The sequence below is a fragment of the Triturus cristatus genome, chromosome 2_2, assembly GCF_964204655.1.
Source record: "Triturus cristatus chromosome 2_2, aTriCri1.1, whole genome shotgun sequence".
In the NCBI taxonomy this organism is placed as follows: Eukaryota; Metazoa; Chordata; class Amphibia; order Caudata; family Salamandridae; genus Triturus; species Triturus cristatus.
Window position 1 is genome coordinate 959,847,421 of NC_140582.1, and position 21,201 is coordinate 959,868,621.

The following is a 21,201-nucleotide window of genomic DNA, read 5'->3' on the forward strand; positions in this document are numbered from 1 at the left end:
CCTGCGAAGTGCCACATTGGGGTCTATGGCTCTACCACGAAGGTCCGTGATATCTAGTCCACAACGAATTCTGAATATGGTTGGATCACGACCATCCTGTATGGCTGAGAGAGGATTGTACTCATTTCCTCATGTACTACAGGGAACATCTGGGCTACCGAGTGCTGTGAAGTGTGAGAATAGCGGTGAAAAAGACAGTTTGCACTCACAGAGCAAAGGGTCAGAACTTGCAAAAGAGAACATCCAAAACAGCCAGAACCCAAAAAGGGGAGGCGTGAGTATGTATGTACGTATAGAAACGAATTTGGCTTTAACTTCCAGAGCAGGGAGTGGAGGGTCAAGGTCCACAGCTGCCATCCACACACAACCATCGCAAGGGAGGCACTTTCCTCTATTGCAAAGCTCAGATGCAAGTACAACCCAATGCCTGGGAAAATATCTAAACCGCTGGTATGCTGGAGGGTCTTCATACTAGTTGCCCTCACAGTACAGAAAGGCAAAGTCATCTTTAGCTTCATTGACACAGTTATTTAAATCTGTGCCTAACAAATCATGCAAGACAGGAGCTCTTCAAAGGGCACCGTATTGGAAACAGAAAAATGGCCAGTAGGTTGCAGCTCCATTAGCGCAGCGTGTGGCCTCTGTTGATGTGGCGCATTGTTGGCATCAGACAGCACTATGGGTTGATGGTGCCAGTGGATCGCACACTAGCATGGGTTGTAGCACCGGAGAGTTAGCTGATACTGAAGTAGGTCTGGAACCCAAGGCGAAACCCGAGGACTTGACTGACACCGATGGCAGACCTGCTGGCAGAATCCCATTTCGGAGGCATCTTTGATCACTGGGCCCCGAAGGCACGTAAGAGGGAGCCGAAAATGTGGCAAAGAGACCCAACATGGCTTCACGTAATGCTTCAATTTGCTGCAGCATCACCAATGACCCCGTAAGTTCGGGTTGCTGCAGTGCAAGCATCGGAATCAACTCCAAAAGGGAGCCGCTTCGGGAGAGAGACCCAGGGGCACAGTGATGCCCTTGTGCCTTCTCAAGAGATCGAGAGTGGCGGAAAGGGGCTAAGTCCTGCTTGGACTTCTATTTTTTTCTTTGACTTATTCAAAGATTTCGACTTTGGCAACCATCTGTTGTGGGAGCAACCTCGGAAGCAGGACCCAAACCTTCCCATGGACCTCACCCGGTCACGATGTGGAGTCTTTCAGTGCTTCGCAGCAAAAAGCTTCACTTCCCGATCCCAGATGGTCTTGAGGCACTTCAACTGCAGGCCTTGGAGTAGTGGTCCAACCCCAGGTAAACTAGGTGAAGCTATGGATATGTGTTAGTAACATTCCCCATAATGCTTAAACCCTGTAAATTTTGGAAGTGACATTCTTTTTTATACATTTTTTTAAATATAGGGGGGAATCGAAAATGTAAGTCTCGAGTGAGACCAGGGGTAGCTGCAGATAAGCAACTGTTGGTGCGGAAAGAAAGGAGCTTAAGCCGCAACACACGGGCTGTGTCTATAAAGGGCCTTGTGCATCACTTCTGCTGTGGAGCGACGTCAGCGCGGAGCTGCACGGCGCCAACTATGGGAAACAGAGGTACTGCTTAAGATTTTCCTAATCCAGTCCGACGCCTGCAGGACTATTCAAAAGGTGAAGAATCTGCAGTTAAAGTCTCTATCAGAATGTAAAATTAAATATCAGGATTATGTACTACAAACCGGGTAGCATAATTTTCCAATGAGTACGATTTTCTTTGGTTTTCCCAAAATATCTATATGCACGTTATCGAATTTCTTGCTATTTCAAATAAAAATATATTGAATTGTGTTGTGTTAGTATTCACACATCTTTTTACAGTGGTGTTGTATTGTTTGAGTACTTAAACGCTAATAGTAGTGTTGTCATCTATGCTGGTACTGGCTGATATTTCTTTCATGTAATATGCACTCTGTTATGCTCTGAAGATTCCAGATTCTGCCTGTTAAGCCTGGACCTGTATCCGGCACAACTAGGTCTCTGTAATAAACAAAGACTTCTCTAATTTGGTGTACCATTATTGCATTACAACAAGATTAGCCAAGTGTGGGTCTACTATGGACAAACACTACTATTTACTTTCAGGCAATGTGCGGTTTGCCTTAAGCCATTACTTAACCTAGTTAAGTTGTCTTGTGTGCTGATTGATTGATATATTATAGGGGCTCCAGGCTCATTTGAAATGTTACCCTTGAGAAGCAGATTTCGGTTTATTGGTAATCCTAGCACACTGTAGGTGCAAGTGCGGTAGTACCCTTCCTTCTTCATTACAAGGAGAGGACAGCCTGTCTGTCATCACTCCCTGCTCGCGCCACCCCAGTGAAATACGACCAATCTAGGGCTTGTAGATTGGTCAGTGATGCTACAGCATGCTTAGATCAGCAGACACCACAATCTGCTTGAACTCCGTTTTCCTCAACTCCGCGCTTACAGCCTCTGGTCTGACTGGCAAGGTTAGTACAGCACGGGCCATACAAGTATCCTCGGGCACAACGGATGTGTGCGCTCTCGGGGTACATTGGTATAAAAGAAAAGGCCCCTTCTGTAATGCTGAAATGACAGATGCGCATGTATCTCCAGTGCTATCCTCAGGTGACGTTTCCTCCTTTGCATTAGAAATGCAAATGAGGTAATACTTTGCCTCTGAGCTAGCACCATATTGCAGACGTGGATGCAGAGGCAGACATGCCCTTAGGAGGCACACTAACAGTGCGCCACAAATAGGTGACAGTGTTTCATTGGCAGATATGGATCAAACCCAAACCTGCCTCATCTTTTGTCTTTATAGCCAACCTGTCTTCAAACCCTGTGGGAGAGGAAGCTACCCCAGAACTGGTTTAGTGTGACCACAAGGGAGGGTTAGCCCATTATCATACCACACTTCTCGGTGGGCATAGGGAGCACTGCACAGGGGCAGAAATGTTCTGCCATCTTGGTTTTAGGTAGAGAAGGGCACTGTGGGATAGTTCACAGAAAATGCTGCAAACGTGGGTAGGTGCACCCCTGGAAACCTTGATCCCATTGGTTAAGAAATGTACAGGGGTTTCCCTCACCCACAGGCTGGACCTGGGCATAACTGTGGAACGCCTAGCACCCTTTTCAGACACCAGTGATGTATGGAAGACAAAAGATGGACTGCACTTACTGTTGTGACCTGTGATGAGCCCACGTGGTCCGGACCTGCTCCCACGTGTACCCAGGACTGAGAAGTAGACTCCAAGGTTCAGATGGCTGATGACCCGTTAAGCTACAGGGACACCAAAACTGCAAGAATTCCACTTTCCTAAAGGCCCCAGCTGACCAGTTCTAACTGGACCTGCCATGGACCCTGCTTTGATCTCTAAAACGGGCCCTAAGCTCTTTAGATCCTTAGAGAAACGTCAGAGTTCTCCTCCTGCCTAACCCTAACAGCTGGCACTTAGAAACGTTTCTAATGATTTCTGCCTAGAGAACTGGAAGAGTACATGCCAGCTATTGAGAAGCATAAAACACATTGAGGTGACATGTCAAGTCTTCGCTACCTCCTAATGCCACAACCTCAGCTTTTGAAGGCACTAGGATTGATCTTCTGTAGGTACTTGTGGTCTTAAATTAGATTACTTCAAATGCAAAACTATAAAAGAAAGTTTACATTGTGAAGGGCATAAATGGTTTTAGTATGGTGGCACTAGGCAGATTTGTACTTATTAGACCTGGGAATAAGATTTCTGTATCACTAGTTGAACAATGTTCTAAGTAAGAATGGATGCCAAAAGGTTAGGAACAATTTAGAAACTTTGCGCACAGTATGAAGTTTAAGACCTATTGGGTATCTGTCAAAACAAACCTATGAAGGTTCTACAGATTGCACAAGGAGAGCTGTTGAAGACTGTACAGCAAGGGGTGATGACACCGGGGGATGCTACCTTATGGTTTTACTCAAGAATTCTGGTCAAAAAGAAATTTGGTGAATTAAGTCTTTGTATAGATTTAAGGGGCTTAAACAATGCCTTGTTAAGATCCTATCATGGTCAGCCAAGCCAAATAATTTACAACATTAGACCTTTGTGCAGTGTACTATCAGTTGGAACTTGATTCAGAGTTTCACCATCTTTCGGTTTTCGTAAGACCTGATGGTACATTTCGATTTTGCCACACACCATTTGGATAGGCCTCGATCTTCTTTGTCTACTATGTTCAAGAGTCTACACTATGCAGTTGCTTTTCAGCTTCGCATTTCCATGTTCACAAAAAAAGAGACTGAGCGCAACACTGCTGTGTAAAAGGTCTTGTTCATCCTTAAAGACAGAGGAATACACTTAGGAAAGGACAAATGTATCTTCAAGATATGGAAATTGATCAGCTGTGGCCTGTTATCTAGGGAATTTGTCAAATTCAAGTTTTGGTTAGTTGATGACTTTATCATAGCTTCACTGCCCAAGGACAGAGACCAATTGCATCAATTTTAGGATTATGCAAGTTTTAATGTAAACTTCTGCGAGACTTCACAGATTTGACCGAACGTTATGCAAGCTTGTTCTGAAAGAATAATGACTATCTGGTCCAAGCAATATCACATTTAAACTTCTCAAAAGAATCCTAGATTAAACGTTCACTCTGCAGACCTTTGTGCAGGGTTATGTAACCTATGTCAAATAACCCTGGTTCCTATGGTTTAAGCGCAGCTCTTTCCCAACTTGATGTAATTAACGAGGTTATGACTTTTTTCAATAAGAAATCTAAAGGATGTAGAGAAAAATTACTGGTTTCTTAATACGAACTTTGAAGGATGTAGAGAGAAACTAGTCAGTCAAGAAAATCTTTATTTGGTTATCACAACCATAAAGCATAGTACTACAATGATTAAAAGTCAGTTATAAAGATGTAAAACAGAATTTCATATGGAAATCATTAAAAAAAAATGTTGTTATTCATGCATGGTTACCAACTCATTTATAGCCTAATTAATTTAGTATTATCCACAGTTTGTAAGAGTTTGTCAATCAAATTAACAAACTTAGTCCCTCGACAGATTAAAATGGTGGATGTTCCCCCCCAGCCGGCAAGTTACAGTTGGTCTAAAGGTGCGAATGTTAATTTCTTTTAAAATTGGTTTTAAAAGTCTCCTTCTCGCTTCCTTCACTATAGGGCAGACGCACATAAGGTGGCATAAAGATTAGTTTTGATATCCACATAAACGGCAGTTTGCATTTGGGAATTTTCCTTTCCAGGTTTGTCGCAAGTCCTTGCTTTCGTATTCTCCAAAACAACACAGCATGAAACTCTTTTTTTAAAACCAGTCGAAAATGTGCCACTAAATAAGATTGCGGCTTTGGTTTAATCTAAGAATTTATGACTGATCAAGAATGTTTGCGTTTTACCAGTAATGTTTTATCTCTGAGAAAGGACATTTTTTTTGCAGCGCTGTTACACACTCTATTAAATGCTGCCCTTTCCATCTTACTATCCCATGCCTCTTGTAAGTCTAGTGCTGCCAATGTTGATTGTAAGTATTCGCCCCAGGAGTACGATTTTTTCAAGTCAAACTGAGCCTTTACTTCGGTTCAGCATAGGTTGTTCAGAGAACCAGGTTCTGAGGAACGGAGTTTCCAGCACAGTTTCACAAAAATAGATTGACGCTGGAATTCCTGATTTTGTAGACCGAACTCCAGATGGAGCTGCGCTGGAGATGCACTTTTCGGAAGGTTAAAAACAGCTTTGTACACCTTTGTCTGAAGTTCGTTTAAAACTTTAAATTTCTGGCCATGCCATATTTCCAAACCATATGCGAGTGCAGGAAGGAATTGAGAGGCCATTACATTCATGTTTGCCTTGCAGTTGTTTAAGCCCACTTATAGCATACATTTTTTTTTCTACACTTGTGTGCTCGTTATCATTTATATAAATTAACAGTCTCACTGTATAACAAGGTTTTCTTATAAGTTGTTAGTGTATCAATAGCTCATATGTCATATATATGCAATAGCATATTAGGAGATAAAAAGACAGCAGCTTCAGAAGAATATGCAAGCGATTTCACATGTTTAAATTCATACTTTAAATCACAGATCAGGGGAGTCATTTTTTCTTATGATTACGCTGAGGAATATTACCTAAAGTGGTTCGAGACTCTCTGGGAGAGAGAAGCTTAAGACATTTTAGGAGGAGCATCCATTACAGTCAGTATCAAGGCTGCTTACTGGTAGTAAATATAGAGTTCCCTTCAGAATACTGACAAGCCCCCGAGCAGGCTACATACTAAACAAAACAAAAAAAACTATGAGCAGGTTTTGAGTGTATACAAGTAAGATTTTGGTGCTAAATGTAAACCTAAGTGTTTTAACTAGAGAAGGAAATTGATTTTATCAAAGAATGTCATCCACCATGTTGACAATTTTTAGATTAATTTCATGTATTGGCACCTTTATTTTTCTTTCCATAACAGAATTACAATAAAAAATCAAGAGCTGATGTTTTTTGCATGTGTGTACATCCTTTGGGGATGTGTAAATGCATGTATGGTACACGGTAACGCATAACCAAGGTCTGCATAATAAATTTGGAGTCCAGTGACAGCTCTGCGCAACATGCCACAGTACTCCATACTCCAAAAGTTTAAAAATATCCCATGACTATGGGCAATTAATTTAATTATAACATTATTTAGGTAGTGTTAAGCAAATAACATGGATAGCAAAGGATTTAACAACATAGTTCAAGGACAATAGCAGTTTTAGAAAAGTTACCTCATTAAGTGTATGTACAGTTTAATCCATAGGTTACCAATACAGTACTGTAACTATTTATACGCAATCATTCATGAACTGAAGTACACTAGTTTGCATTTGAAAATATTTTTCCCCCATCAATGAACATCGTAGTTAGTTCCATTTATAACTAAACATTACTTTACAAATAAATGAATACTAACCTGTAACAACAATGCTAGATGCTGTCTTGCAAAGTCCTTGTTTTGTAAGGCACTGCAACCCAAACATAAAACAGCCATGTTTCTCACTGACGGCTGGATATTTGCAATCCCTGGCAAAATCTAAAGGAACAAAATTAACACCATCAATTTGATTAAATGCATTTACTAGAGATCATAATCTGAAGATCATTCGAGCACTAGATGCTGCTAGTGTAACAGTGAAAAACTTTCAAACCGCATTCGGTATATTGGCTCGCTACTTCTACTACTAAAATGTCTTCAACTCTTTTGGTCTAGATAATGCCCCCTTTCAATTCCTTATAATAAAGTTGCCACTATCAAATCCACTGCTGGAGCACAGTCAAGGTTGAAATATCTGTGTTTGTAAAATAAGGGAACAAGATCTTACATGCAAAGTCATGATTGCAGACAAAAATATTTCTCCCATCTCACCCAGAGTTGTATAAGACTGTTGAGCACAGGACAAGTACAGATGCATTTCCATCTGGAGGGTATAGGGTCAGCTCAACTGTGTCAGATGCTGTTGTTCACTATCCTATGCCTACTTAATTGTATAATCTGCAGGAGAAACTGGGAAAATGCCTAAGGCTTACATCAATGGCTAGAGCATGCGCTGCACAAATGGCACCCCAAAATGAACGCACTGCTCTTAGTCAGCCAAAGGCAGGACTGACTTCCCAGTTTGTCATTTCACCAACCATTGGTATCATAGAGCATTAATTGATTAACCGAATATCATGCTAAACACAAAGTGCAATGGCGGCCACCGCATAACGTTATTTTTTATTAAGTGCATATCTTCTAATAGCAGACCATTTAATCAACAAATAAGGGTTCACCTTTCAAGTGGTTCATACTCCTTTGAAAGAAGAAATGAATGAAAGAAGAAATGAATGAAAGAAGAAATGAATGAATGTGGATTTTAAGGACTGGAAAGTAGTTGAAATAAGTTTAATTTACTTTTCAATTTCTAGTTTCTAGTTGCTGTTAAGTTTCAAGTTCATGTTTGAACTTTTAATATGTCTTGATCTAAATTTGCTAAGGTGGAGTTTGTTGCAAAGGTATCTGGCTAAAAAGCCTCCCTTCTAGAAACTCATCGGATTTACAACCCAGACTGCTAAAACTATGCTTCACAGGCCATCTAAATGAGGCACCGATGTACATCTAGACTTATCAAGCATGCAACATGTCATACTAATGTACAATTGTGTTTTTAATTTTTTTATTCAGGGCAAATATTCACTCGAAAAGCATCTTGCCACTAAACAAAACAAAGAGAGTCATCAAAATTCATACAAGCCGGACAAGCCAACACCACTGGGAAATGGCCACACACTAGTTGAGCTCCCAGGAAGCCGAGCCCTTTCCCCCCAAAACCCGCTAGATAAATCAGTCGAAGTGGAACCAAACTGCTGCCTGCGAGGTCCGTTTCCCGACAGACGTCTCCGGTGGCACTGGTGGAATCGTGTAGACTACGGAGAGGCAAAGACCCGACTGAGGCCAGTGCAGCTGCCGGGAACTGCAGCAATTGTGAGTATCGAGACCATCGCAAGTGAGAAGGGCAGATTGTGAAAGGGGAGGAGCCCCCCTCCCCGCCAAGACGTACTGAGTGCTGCCGAGCTGCTTTGCTTGCTGTCTGCCCCCGGGCCCTTGGTACTATTATATCAACCGCAGAGCTAGGTGCGAAGCGCGAAAGGCGAGGCTCCCCGGAGGTGAGCAGGGCGGATCGAGCTGAAGGCTGGGTGGGGGCAGAGGGGTTGGAGGGGAAGTGGCACCTGTGAGGCTCCCTTGATGGAGGTGTGTTAAGTACTGCGACAAGGTTTTGTTGAAACGCAGTTTTTTTTTTAAAGTTTGAGTTTATTGAAGAAATAAAGAAGGGAAGGAGAAGGGAGGGGAACGGGGTATAATCATCATGATAAACATATACAAAAAATAAGCAATTCAATAGAAACTCTCATTAAAAGCAATTATAACAAGCATGAAGCTTACATGAACAGAGCCTACGTATAGGAATGAAAAATACCATATAGTATAGTAGAACGTGATATCATAACAAAAAAGGCATTAAAGAAAGAAGAAAATCATGGTGGCTTACGCACCTCAACTGTGTTAGGATCTGGAGAGGCGTGCACTGGAGCAAAGGAGGAGAGATAGGATACCAAAGGGAGCCAAATCAGGTTGCGTTTAATTGCCAGGGAAATGGGAGATACGTAATTAGTATCTAGGCGATGATGGAAGCAAACTGCATTCAACCAAGATTGGTAGGAGACATTTGCAGCCTGTTTCCAATTAGAAGTAATGGTATGGAAAGCCACAGCAACTAGAAGGTCAAGTAGTAGATAATGGGAAGGAGATTGTGGGAGTGTCGGTGATAGGGAACCTAGAAAAACTTGTGAAGGGGAAAAGGGAATTTGAAGTTGAAATATCTTTTGTATTTGCGTCCATACTAGGTGCCAGAACTTGGAGATAGGAGGGCATTCAAACAACATGTGTTTGAGATCTGCGACGGGACAGGAACAGGACCAACAAATAGGGGATGTGTCAGGTGAAAAACGGGATAAAGCTTGTGGAGTACATAAAGTTCTGTTATAAATGAAATATAAGGTTTGGGTAGTATTAGCAGCTCTAGAGGCTTTATGAAGCTTAGCCCATATTTTGTCCCAAAAAGGTATTGGCCAACCCTGAGAAAGATCCAGTTCCCATGCATTCTCGATTTTAGATTTTAGTCTGTCAGTGGAGTACCGGAAAGAGTTATAAATAGCAGAGGCTGAGGGAGACGTCTCCAATAATAAAGAAGTAGCTTTGCGGTCCAAAGGAATATCGGTAGATGGCGCCAAAGAGCGAAGATATAAGATCAGGACTGGGAGAAGGGCATTGTATTGCGAACGAGCAGAAGAGGGCAGTGAGAAAGAGGATTGAAGTTCCTGGAATGAGAGAGGGGTATCTTGGGAAATTAATTGAGAGATCCAACACAATCCTCGAGAATGCTATGTCTTCCAAAAGATGGTGCGATTACGAATTTTGAAAAGAGAGTTGTGCCATATCGGTTGTTCGTGAATGGAAAGGAGGGAGGGATAAGATGATATTATGTAAGGGAGAAGGAGAGTGCGGCAATGAGAAATAACAGGCGTACGAAAGCGAACTAAAGAAGACGTGAAGGATAAGAACTCGCGAAAGGTAAAGGGGGATAGAAAGGAAGATTCCATACTTAACCAGACGGGCGGATAGTGCGGAAGATCAGAAGAGAACCAACGGGTCGATTGTTTCAAAGAGAAAGCTCGATGATATTCTCTGAAATTCGGAAAGCGCACACCAGACTGAGCCTTATCCTTGCGCAATGAAGCCAAAGCTATCCGAGACCGCTTGCCATTCCATAAGAATTTCAGCAACAAGGAATCAATCCGTTTAAAGAAGGAAACTGGAAGAAACGCAGTTCTAAAATACCTGCACAGCGAGATAAGGCGTGCCGGCCCGACTCTGGGTCCCCAGAGGCATCGTAGGGACCGTGAGAGGGGCTCGCATCTGAGGGGGCCATAAGTTGACTGCATTGATGGTCCAGAATAAAAAGTGCCCACGGACTCTGCAACCTGCAGGGTGTAACAGTGGAACAGAAGTCATCCTTGAGGAGCTGGGCAGCTGTAATTGGGGACTGAGACAGAAAGATATCGAGGCACCCACAAATAAGACCTGGTGACACAGTGAGTACACCAAACAAAATAATTGAGGAGAAAAGAACTTTCTCTCAAACGGCAGCAAAGTAGGTAACAGAGCAGATTAATAGTAAGGACTGCCTCTTCGCCCCCGTGTTAGCTGCGCAGGGCTGTGTGGTGAGCACTAGAGCAATGTAACATATCAAACCTGTGCCACTCTCCTGCTTCTGGCCTAGAGCAATACAAACAGTCGAGCTAATACACGCAGAGCAACACCCACGCAAAAAGCAATAATCAAGACGGCGCACAGATAAAACTAGGCCTTCCCTCCACAGGGAAAACCAACAAGCCGTGGCGAACATTCGCAAAGCGGGCTATAGGGAGTACCCAGGTAGGCGAGCCTTTGGACAAACGTCTCAAATTCCGCCTGTCTACACCAAGCATGTCGGACAACAAAGGAGGGCGTGGGACACATCAAACTAAGCTAGACAACTATGCCCTATATAAGAGTATAGAAGATGTGCATAACCAATCCAACCGCCCCATAGAAAAGGAGGAACCAACATTAAATGACGTCATGGCGGTGATCAATAAAGTACAAACTTCATTGGAAGGAAATAAAGATTCGGTGTCCACTGAGGTCTCGTTAATAAGAGCAGATCTGCGCAACTTGGGAGACCAGGTACAAGAAGTCTAAGTCGTGACAAACTCATTGAAAGTGGACTCCAAGACTCTCCAACAAGTTCAACGATTGCAAACCACAACCAAAACACTGGAAACTAAGTTGGATGATTACGAACGCCGCTCCAGAAGGAACAACGTAAGAATTATTGGGATGCCGGCATGAGCGGATGGGCTAGCAGCAGATCTCTGTAGAAGAATACATACAAAAATACCTGCAACCCCAAAGACTATCAAATTACTTTTCCGTCGAAAGGACACAGAGTTCCAGGAGGTAAGCCCAGTCCAGGAGCCCCGCCAAGACCGATCCCAGCCCGAATATTTATTTTCCACGACGGTGACGTCATAATGCAAACAGCCCGTACAACTCCACAAGTACGATACGAAAGTGCATCAATAGCATTCTTCCCAGACTTCACAATGTGCAACGGCAAAGGTGCAACTTGCTTGAAGTGAAAAAGGCGCTCTGAGACAACAAACTAAAGTACACAATGCTGTTCCCCGCCAAACTGAGGGTGGAGGCACGAGGTAAAACTTGGTTCAACTCCACTCCTGATGACACTTGGGACTGGCTAGAAAGATGGCGCGCAGTGGGCAAGCCTAAGCCCTCGGCCGACAGGTCAGGGAAGAGTGCGAACCGGATGACGACAACGGATGCAATGCGAGAAAGCACCAGGAAATCAAATGAAGGATCGGACAAAGATGAGTGAGCAGCTAACCTTAAGATGACATTCTTTAGTGCTAATACTAAAACAATATGTGGTAGCCACAGAGGCGAATCGGACATAGTCCTATGGGGTCCGAAGCAAAAGGTCCTGTACTAATTCCATAGTAATTAACACATAAATCTGAATCGCTAACTCCTCTGCGCTGTTTCATGGAACAAGAAAAAAGTAGAAAAAGTATACAGAACTGTGACATTGGCACCATGCAGTTTTCATCATTGGGAAGAGTATGGGTGGGGACATCGGCTCCTGGGGGGTCCTAGATTCCCCCCCAGAGTTTAATGGGGACGGACGACAGGCACTCTGCAATGTTGTGGAGGTGGGCAGTTCCAGAACCGTCATGCAGGGAGGGGGATAAAACATTTCCTTTAGACAACAGTCGGTATTATTGTTTTAATAAAGCAAGTGGGGTAGCTGTAGCGTAACAGTTGGATTAGCAGATGTAGCACACTCCACACGGTTTCGAAACACATTTACACTCAAGATCAGCTTAGCACAGGAAGCAACATACATACACTGCAAACATCCAGCCACATCTTCTGACAATAGGGGAGTAAAGTCCAGAAGTACCTACTACCATAACAAGCAAGACTTTGAGTAAGACATTCCACCCTCAGGTTACTCTCCTGGAAGGTCAATGGGCTGGGGGACAAACTGAAAAGAGGAATAGCCCTAAAATATTTCAGACGTCATACACCTGAATAAGTACTACTGCAGGAAACCCACTTGGTGGGCAATACATGTAAAGCATTGAACAGAGGGATGTACAAGTTAATTGTACACTGGTTTCATGACAGGCTCTAGAGGGACAGGAATACTTTTAAATAAGAGATGCTCATATACGATACAGTACATGGACGGACCCACTAGAGAGATTCACTGCCACCGCTGGGAGATGGGATGGCAAACCCCTAAATATATTAACAGTCTATATTCCTCCGACACTACAAAAAATAACTCAACCTGACTTAAGTGCAGTACTCCACTAATTACCAGAGGGAGACTTGATACTTGGGGGAAATCTAAACTTGGCGCTCTACGGACAAAAAGAACGAAACCCCCTAGAAGTACACACAGTAAAAACACTACCCTATCAAACTACTTAGGCGCAATAGATTTAGTAGATGTTTGGAGAGCGAACAATCCCCAGACCTTGCAATTCACCTTTCACTCAGGGGCTCACAATAGCCAGTCGTGTATCAATTACATACTGACATTGGCTCATCAGTTGCCCTACATTACAGAAATCAGACACTTAGCGAGAGGAATAGCCGATCATTCACCTATCTGGCTCATCAACTCCAGGGAACGAAACTAACTCGAACCATTCTCTCTTAACACCGGGTACTTAAAACTCCCATATATACAAGAGGACTTAGTTCAAATCACTGAAATCTATTTTAAAGAAAATACAGACTGTTTCCTCCTCCCAGACACTTTGGGAAGCATTCAAAACTGTAATTAAAGGGAAGGCTACCTCCCTGATGATCAGACATTAAAAAGATTTTTTGAGTTAGAAACGGAGATTCCAGAGAAGGAAACGCATGCTGACCAAACGGACAGCGCCGAGGTTGTTCATGTGCTGGATATCAAAAGACAAAAATATAAAAATAGGTTAACTGAGGAAGCCAAGAGTAAAAGACTGAATGTACTCCCCAAAATATACTAAACCAGCAATAAAGCGGGTAAATTATTGGCTTAGTTTGATAGACACAAACAAGCAAACGGATGGATAGCATGCCTGATATCCGAGAATGGAGCAATGATAAATGACTAACGGGTATAGTGGAGGCATTTGCAACACATTTTAAACAGATATACACATCCACCGCCACAACAACTTCGGAAGACTCTAGAGACTTACTTGCAGAAATGCGACTTCCTTCCCTAGCAGCAGACGACATCACTATTAGATAGTGGCATTTCGGACGAAGAAATCACGGAGGCTATTAATAGACTACAATCCGCGAAAGCAATGGGACCTAATAGGCTCTCTACTGAACTATACAAATTGATCGCCACAAAAATTGTACCCCACCTAAAAGAAATGTATGAAGAAAGCATACAACGGGGTTACTTACCCAGAGAATAGTTTCCATTTTAGTGATACATAAACAGGCTAAGCCAACTGAACTTTGTGACTCATACCGACCCATTCATCTTCTCAACGCAGAAGCCAAAATATTGGCAAAACTGCTGGCCAATAGGCTAATGCCAGTGATCATGAAACGTATACATCCCGATCAATCCGGCTTTATGCCTGGGTGGAACACAGCACTAAATTTTAGAAGGCTACACAGTGTGCTGGGAAGAAAGGACACCATTAAGGAAGCGGCAGCAATTCCATCTCTTGAAGTCAGAATGCAGTCGTCACTGTCGATTGGCCTTAACCGTCGATTGGCCGCACTTATTTGAAGTGCTAGAGAGACTGTGTTTCGGCCCCAAATGCATAACCTGGAACAAGCTATTATATACGCAGCCCCTGGCTCACGTTGTTGTGAATGGACAAATATCGAATCCCTTCCCCCTCAAACGTGGAACGCGAAAGGGGTGCCCCCTTTTCCCCCTGATTTTTGCCTTGATGCTGGAGCCCCTAGCGGCTTGGTTTAGGGGTGACCCTGTAATCAGAGGCCTGCGCTGGACAGAGTGATGGGAGGACAGAATCTCCCTATATGCAGACGATATCCTCCTGTACATAGCGTCACCCCACTCCTCAATAAGGAGAATTATACAAATTTTCACTTACTTTCGTAAATATTCTGGGTACACCATCAATCGGTCCAAATTAATATTATTTATCCTTCAGGGTCCTACACAAAGTTACCGTCAGACTGCGTAGTGACGGTGACAGAGGAAGGATTCCGCTATTTGGGGATCTGTTACAAGAGATCCCTCACTCTTCTACACACGCAATCTTATCGGTCCCTTAAAACGACTACAGGGCGATACACGATATTGAAGAATACTGCCGCTGTCCCCCATGGGCCATACGGCCCTTTGTAAAATGTTGGCACTACCAAGGTTTTTGTATGTTCTGCAAAACACACCATTCTCCATAGCAGACACATTTTTCCCAAATTGAGAATTAAGTCATAACATTGCTATGGGTGGGTAAACCCCTGAGGACAGCCACAAGTAAACTAGTGAAGGGCTAGTACGAGGTCGTTATAGCCCTCCTAGATATCCGGTTGTATTATTGGGCAACACAACAAGCAGTAATCAATCACTGGATATATGAACCACACTCGGACACTGCATACCAAATGGACAAATTCCTAATGGGTCCCAGAGGTTACAGACGGGCACTATACACTAGTCCCAAACGACAGGTGTTAACGGGGCTGACACTACAAATTGTCCATCTCTAGCATGAGGTGACAAAATAGCTAGGATGGGAAAATAAAATAACTCAGACGACACTGTTGTGGGACTCTGAGGTACTCTCAGAACTGAACAGACAGCCAGGATTGGATAAATGGGATTTGATCGGTATTTCAACTTGTGGGCAAAAGGCGAAATTAAGCCTTTTAGGACGTTGAGAGAAGAATTTGAGATGGCGACATCCGAGACTTACTGGTACTTATAAATTAGACATGCAATAATGTCTGTTCATACGTCAAGCTGAGCTCTCCCAGAATTAACCCAGTTAGAGAATAGACTATTATTTGACCAAATTGATGGTAAAGCCATAGAAAAAAATCTACCAAATGTTACTGAATGCCATCAGAGACCCCCTTACAAAACTGGGGGAACAATGGCAGTGTAAATTACGTGAATTAGAAGAAGAGGACTGGCAGGACGCGCTTACTTCACCCAAAGAAGTTGACATAAGCTTCAGACTGAAACTCATACAACTCAAAGTTCTACACAGAGCATATTACTCCTGTAACATGACGACAAAAATGAAACAAAAAGAGGACGCTATATGCAGACGATAATGTGGGGAGGAGGGTACGTTCTTCCACATCATGTGGAGTTGCACTCCCATTCAGAGATACTGGAGCGCAATAGAGACACCGCTACAGACGGTGCTAGGCAAACAACTACAACAAACACCACAACTATGTCTGCTCAATATAAGGGGATCGACAGACCTCACTAGTAAGGACCGTCTTTTCACTCAGTTGTGCAATAGGCTAACTAAACATCGCTAGGAAATGAATAGTGGAGACACCGCCCACCATGGCGGAATGGGAGAGAGATATGGTCTGAGCGATGGTGGCAGAAAAGTCCATCTATGAAAAAAAGGGGGGCCCCTAGAAATGGGAAGAAATCTGGAACAAGTGGAACATTTACGGAGGACAAATATGTACCCAGCTGTCCTCTGGAAGGGGAGATTCTATGATAGAGATCTACCAGGAGGGTGTAATTAACTGTAAGCTAATAATGTACTTTTGCTTGTCAACTGAAAGGATGACCCAATGGCGTTGATGTGATGTGGTTTACAATAACTGTTGTAATCAACTGTGTGCAACTTTTACAATAAAGCGAGTAAAAAATTTTTTTAAAAAGCGGGCCAATAAGAAATAACAGTATAGCAAGGACTTCAGATGTTTTAGAAGGGTAGGTGTTCTTTAAAACTTCGGCAGAATTGTTATGTTATTTTGCTTTTGTAAGGCGCATAGCTACCAAGGGTTTCCCGGCGCCGCCTGAATGTACCCAAGAAGGATAAATAAGACCTATTGATTGAATAACCAGGTTTTAAAGTTCTGCAAAAATGAGCAAGACTGGTCTTATTCCTCAGTAATAGAGGAAGAGAATTCCACAAGGTGGGGCCCAAGTATGAAAAAGAGCGACCACCCATCCTATGCCTCGGGACCGAAAATTTTGCTTGATTTGCTGACTGGAGAGAACGAGAAGGGACATAAAGATTGGCAATAGAATTCAAATATTGAGGGGCCTTGCCTGTTTTGATCTTAAACATACGTTCGAGTTTTGAATTTAATGCGATTTTCCACTTTCAACCAGTGAAGTTCACGCAGGGAACTGGAGACCGGGGTTGTTTTAGGGATCCGGCAAAGCATACGAGCAGCAGCGTTTTGCACAACCTGCAGTTTGCGAATAACATCCTTATTTGCTCCTAAAAAAAGGATGTTTCCGTAATCCAGGCGGGAGGTGACCACGGCTTGGATTACAATTCTTTTTGTGGAATCCGGCAACATCCACAAGATTTTCCTAAGTCATTTAAGGATGATAAACAGGTTGCAGCCACCTTTGTTGCTTTGGGTCTCATCGAGATATGGTCATCGATGATAAAACCCAAGTTGTGCGCTTAATTGGTAGGCTGGGGGAGGGCACCCAGTTCAGGGGGCCAATGTTGGGGGCCCCAAAGCTCTTTGTTCTTCCCTATGATTAATACCTCAGTCTTCTCCCCGTTGAGCTTAAGTGAATTTACTTGCATCGACTGTGCAATTTTGCAAAGCCCAACATGGAGAGACGAGGACTTAGAAGTTTCTTTGGCAGAGAGGGAGAATACTATTTGGGTGTCATCAGCGTAGGAAAAGATCGACAGTCCTACCTGCTCAGCAATGTCGGCCAGGGGTTTAACATAAATATTAAATAATAAAGGGCTAAGAATAAAACCCTGTGGAACTCCATAGGGAGAGGCATGGGTCTTGGACACTGCCTCTGCGGAGAACACCTGAAATGTACGATACAGCAAAAAGTTAGCCAACCATTTCAAGGCCTGTCCAGTAACGCGGACAGATTGTAAAGTCTGCAGAAGCACAGAATGGGATACCGTATCAAATGCGGCGCTCGGATCCAACAATATGAGCGCCACGGTGTCACCAGCATCCAAACGGCAGCGGATCATTTCACAGAAGTGTAGTTTCTGTGGAATATCCTCCCCTGAAACCGAATTGTGACATATGAAAAAAATTGCTAGTTTCCACGTAATGGGTCAATTGTGAATTTACGTGTTATTACAAAATTTTGGAAAAAGCGGGTAGCAAGGAAATTGGGCGGAAGTTGGACATCTGGTCCGGATCGGCATTAGCCTTCTCTAGCAATGGACGAACCATCGCATGTTTCCACTCAGGTAGAATCACGGCTCCTCGAAGGGAAGCATTAAGAAACTCCCAGATCAGCTGTAAGGTAGATGGCTCCATTTTTTGCAGTATGGTAATAGGGAGCAGGTCGCGAGGAGAACCTGATTCTATGCCTTTTAAAATGTGACAGAAGGAAGTGGTCTCAAATGGTAACCATTGTTCGAGTACATTTGAGCTGAGCCCTTCTAGGACCTCTATCTGAGATCCATTATTAGATAAGCCGGGGGTCGCCATACTTTGCTGCAAAGTGGGGGTCTTGGCAGCATTTAATGTGAAATAAATCTGCTCTACTTTATTAAGAAAGAACATTGCGATATCTTCGCATTGTGGTTCAGTAAGAATTGGAGGTGGAACTTGATTAACTGCACCGGAGAGTTCCTTGATCACTTTAAATAGGACTTTTGTGCGGTTTTGGGCATTGCAAATAGTAGAGCTTACATAGTCAGCCCGAGCAGTATTACAAAGAGAGTGATGTATTCTAATTGATTGTTTATAAAAAGTTTTAAGTTCAGGAGCATAGTTCTTTCTCCAGCGTCTTTCAAACGCTTTGCATTTGCTCTTCTCTTTTTTTAAGCTAGATGAAAACCAGGGAGCAGGGGGACTATGTTCCTTCACTTTCTGCATAGAGGAAGGAAGGCAGGTGTCAACCGAGTTAGAGTTACATTTCATAATAGTATTTAGATCTGTCATGGAAACCAGATTAATAGCAGGCATAGTATCAGTTAAAAATGTGTTGAAAATTTCCATATCCAGTTTACCCCAGTTTCTTGAATTGATCCTGCTGCCTAGGTTGGGTACAGTTAAGTTAGTCAACTCTATTTTGACCCTGAAATCAACAAGAAAGTGATCAGACCAGGTCACAGGAAGAGCCAAAGAGCAGCATATGCTGGGGATATTAGAAAAGATTGGATCTAATAGATGTCCAGCGTCATGGGTAGGACCTATATTAGAAAGCACAATGTTCATGGTCACCAAATCAGAGATTAAGGTAGTGCTGATTGGACAGGTAGAGTCGCCAAAATGAAGATTCAAATCGCCTAAAATAGTGAAATTAGCTGCGCTAAGCAAGTAGGTAGCAACCAGGTCAGTAAATACAGAAGCCCACATGCCAGCAGGGTCGGGGGGCGATAGATTAGTATTCCTGAAAAGGTAAACTGAGGGGTTAAGGCGAGTTGAAATAACATAGCCTCACTGCCATTCAAGGTTAGTTTGTTGGATTTACACCTATACTGATTATCAAAAATAATGGCCAACCCGCCACCTATTGTTCCTTCACGATCTAGCCTTACTATCGAGTACCCAGCTGGGAGTGCCGCCGCTACATCAGGGCCTGAACTGTCATGGAGCCAAGTTTCTGTTAGGAAAATTGCATTCGGGCGTTCATTGATTAGGAGATCAAATATATCCGCTCTATGTTTTGTGAGTGAGCGACAATTTATGCTAAAGAATCTAAATTCTCTATTCTTGTGGGACAAACTCCATGCGGAACTTTTTACCTCTGCCCCATAGACATGCGTGGGGCTACTAAAATCTGTGCGTCTCCTTTGGGACTGCGGGGCGAACATATAGCCACATCTATCACAGCTCCTAGACATAATTTCAATGGAAGAGGGGTGCATCTGTATGCAGTCTATGTAAGGATTAGTGCGAAGTTCTAGCAATTGTTTAGAGGAGTATTTACAAGGGGCTGATAGTAAAGATCAGGGGATTCTAGGCCCTGGCCCCTACGGGCGACGACAGGCTTTCCTTTGGCGCGCCTTCGGCATGCCATCGGCGCGCCCGCTGCGCGTCCTTCCCGTGTCCATTAAATAGCTTAATGGGTGGGCGGTGTGCAAGAAAATAGATCGTTTAACAACTGGAGCGCTAACCGCCCGAAGCGCGTGGCTGGCTGCCCGCAGAGGCAGTCACGTAAGCTGGAGGTTTTTTTTTTTTTAAAAGGAGTATAACACACTCCGTAACAACTAAAGAGTCAATTCTCCCAATTTTTATCATCAAATGTGGTGCAGCATCAGATGTTTTAGAATTAGCAGTATTAAAAAGTGATAGCTACTAACACAGTATTTAAAAAACACTTCAATATCCAACAGACCTCCTCTTAGACTTTCTGAACCTATTCAGTTTCTATAGCATTCCTACAAGCAGCACTTTTTACCTTTTGTATGCAAAGGTCTAAACGACAGATTGAGAAATAAAGTAAAGCTATCTCACACAACAGGTAGTCTGTTTAAGATTTTATACCCTAAACATCTGACAGAACAATCTCCTAAGCAGATTAGTCATTCACGATACCAATTCGTAAAATATTCACTATTCCCATCAATGTGTAAGGATAAGACAAAAAGAAGACATGGGTTATATTCGGAAACACTGGCATTTCTTTCATGCCAATTGAGTTTCCAATTTTGAAAATGGATTAGTAATCGGACATACGGATTAATAGCATTAGTGTACCACCCCTCGTCAATAACATGCAAAAGCGTCACTGTACTAAAGGAATGAACACCCTTTTAGAAATACTTACTAGAGTTTCAATAATTCCATTCATTGTTGCACCGATCCCCTTAGAAAGGGACATCTGCTTTAAAAGTTCATAACACATTGTCAGACATTTCAGCAGTGTGTCAGGGTCATTCTACAAAAGAGACAACATTTATTAAGCAATTTAGTTATTGATCAACACAATTTTTCCCCATCAGTTATGAAACACGCATTTGCAATGCAATAGGTCTCGCATTAGGAAAGTTTGAGCTTTTTGTATTGTAAATTGACTAATTTTTTATTTATGTGTTGGTATTGAAAATATTGAAATTACTAGCTTTCTCATGTACAATGTCAATAGTTTTAACTGTTGCAAATGTGACACCTATAGCATTTGTAATGCAATATGTCTTGTATTTACGTGACTTAGATGTATTGATATTACAAATAACAATGGCTTTTAATTTTTGCAAATAATTAATACTTAAATAAAAGTTAATGTAAATTATAACGGCAATCGTTTAACCCCTTCGACGCCCATGACGGAACGGTTCCGTCATGCACGTCGGTTGGGCTGTGCTTATGACGGAACCGTTCCGTCATGGCCCCGCCCGCGCTCAGAACCTTCAGCGTGGCGCGGAAATCCGCGCT

The 21,201-nt window shown here is 42.9% G+C and overlaps 1 protein-coding gene across 2 annotated transcripts in view; it reads right to left on the minus strand.

Annotated features, from left to right (window-relative positions):
* NCAPG (non-SMC condensin I complex subunit G) overlaps positions 1-21,201 on the minus strand; it is a 460,352-nt gene that overhangs the window by 181,083 nt on the left and 258,068 nt on the right. For both annotated transcript variants that reach the window (XM_085642367.1, XM_085642366.1), the window contains exons 13-14: positions 20,594-20,704; positions 6,946-7,065 (exon numbers count right to left, since the gene is read on the minus strand). In XM_085642367.1, the coding sequence (XP_085498493.1) occupies positions 6,946-7,065; positions 20,594-20,704 (231 nt within the window). The remainder of the gene's footprint in view (positions 1-6,945; positions 7,066-20,593; positions 20,705-21,201) is intronic.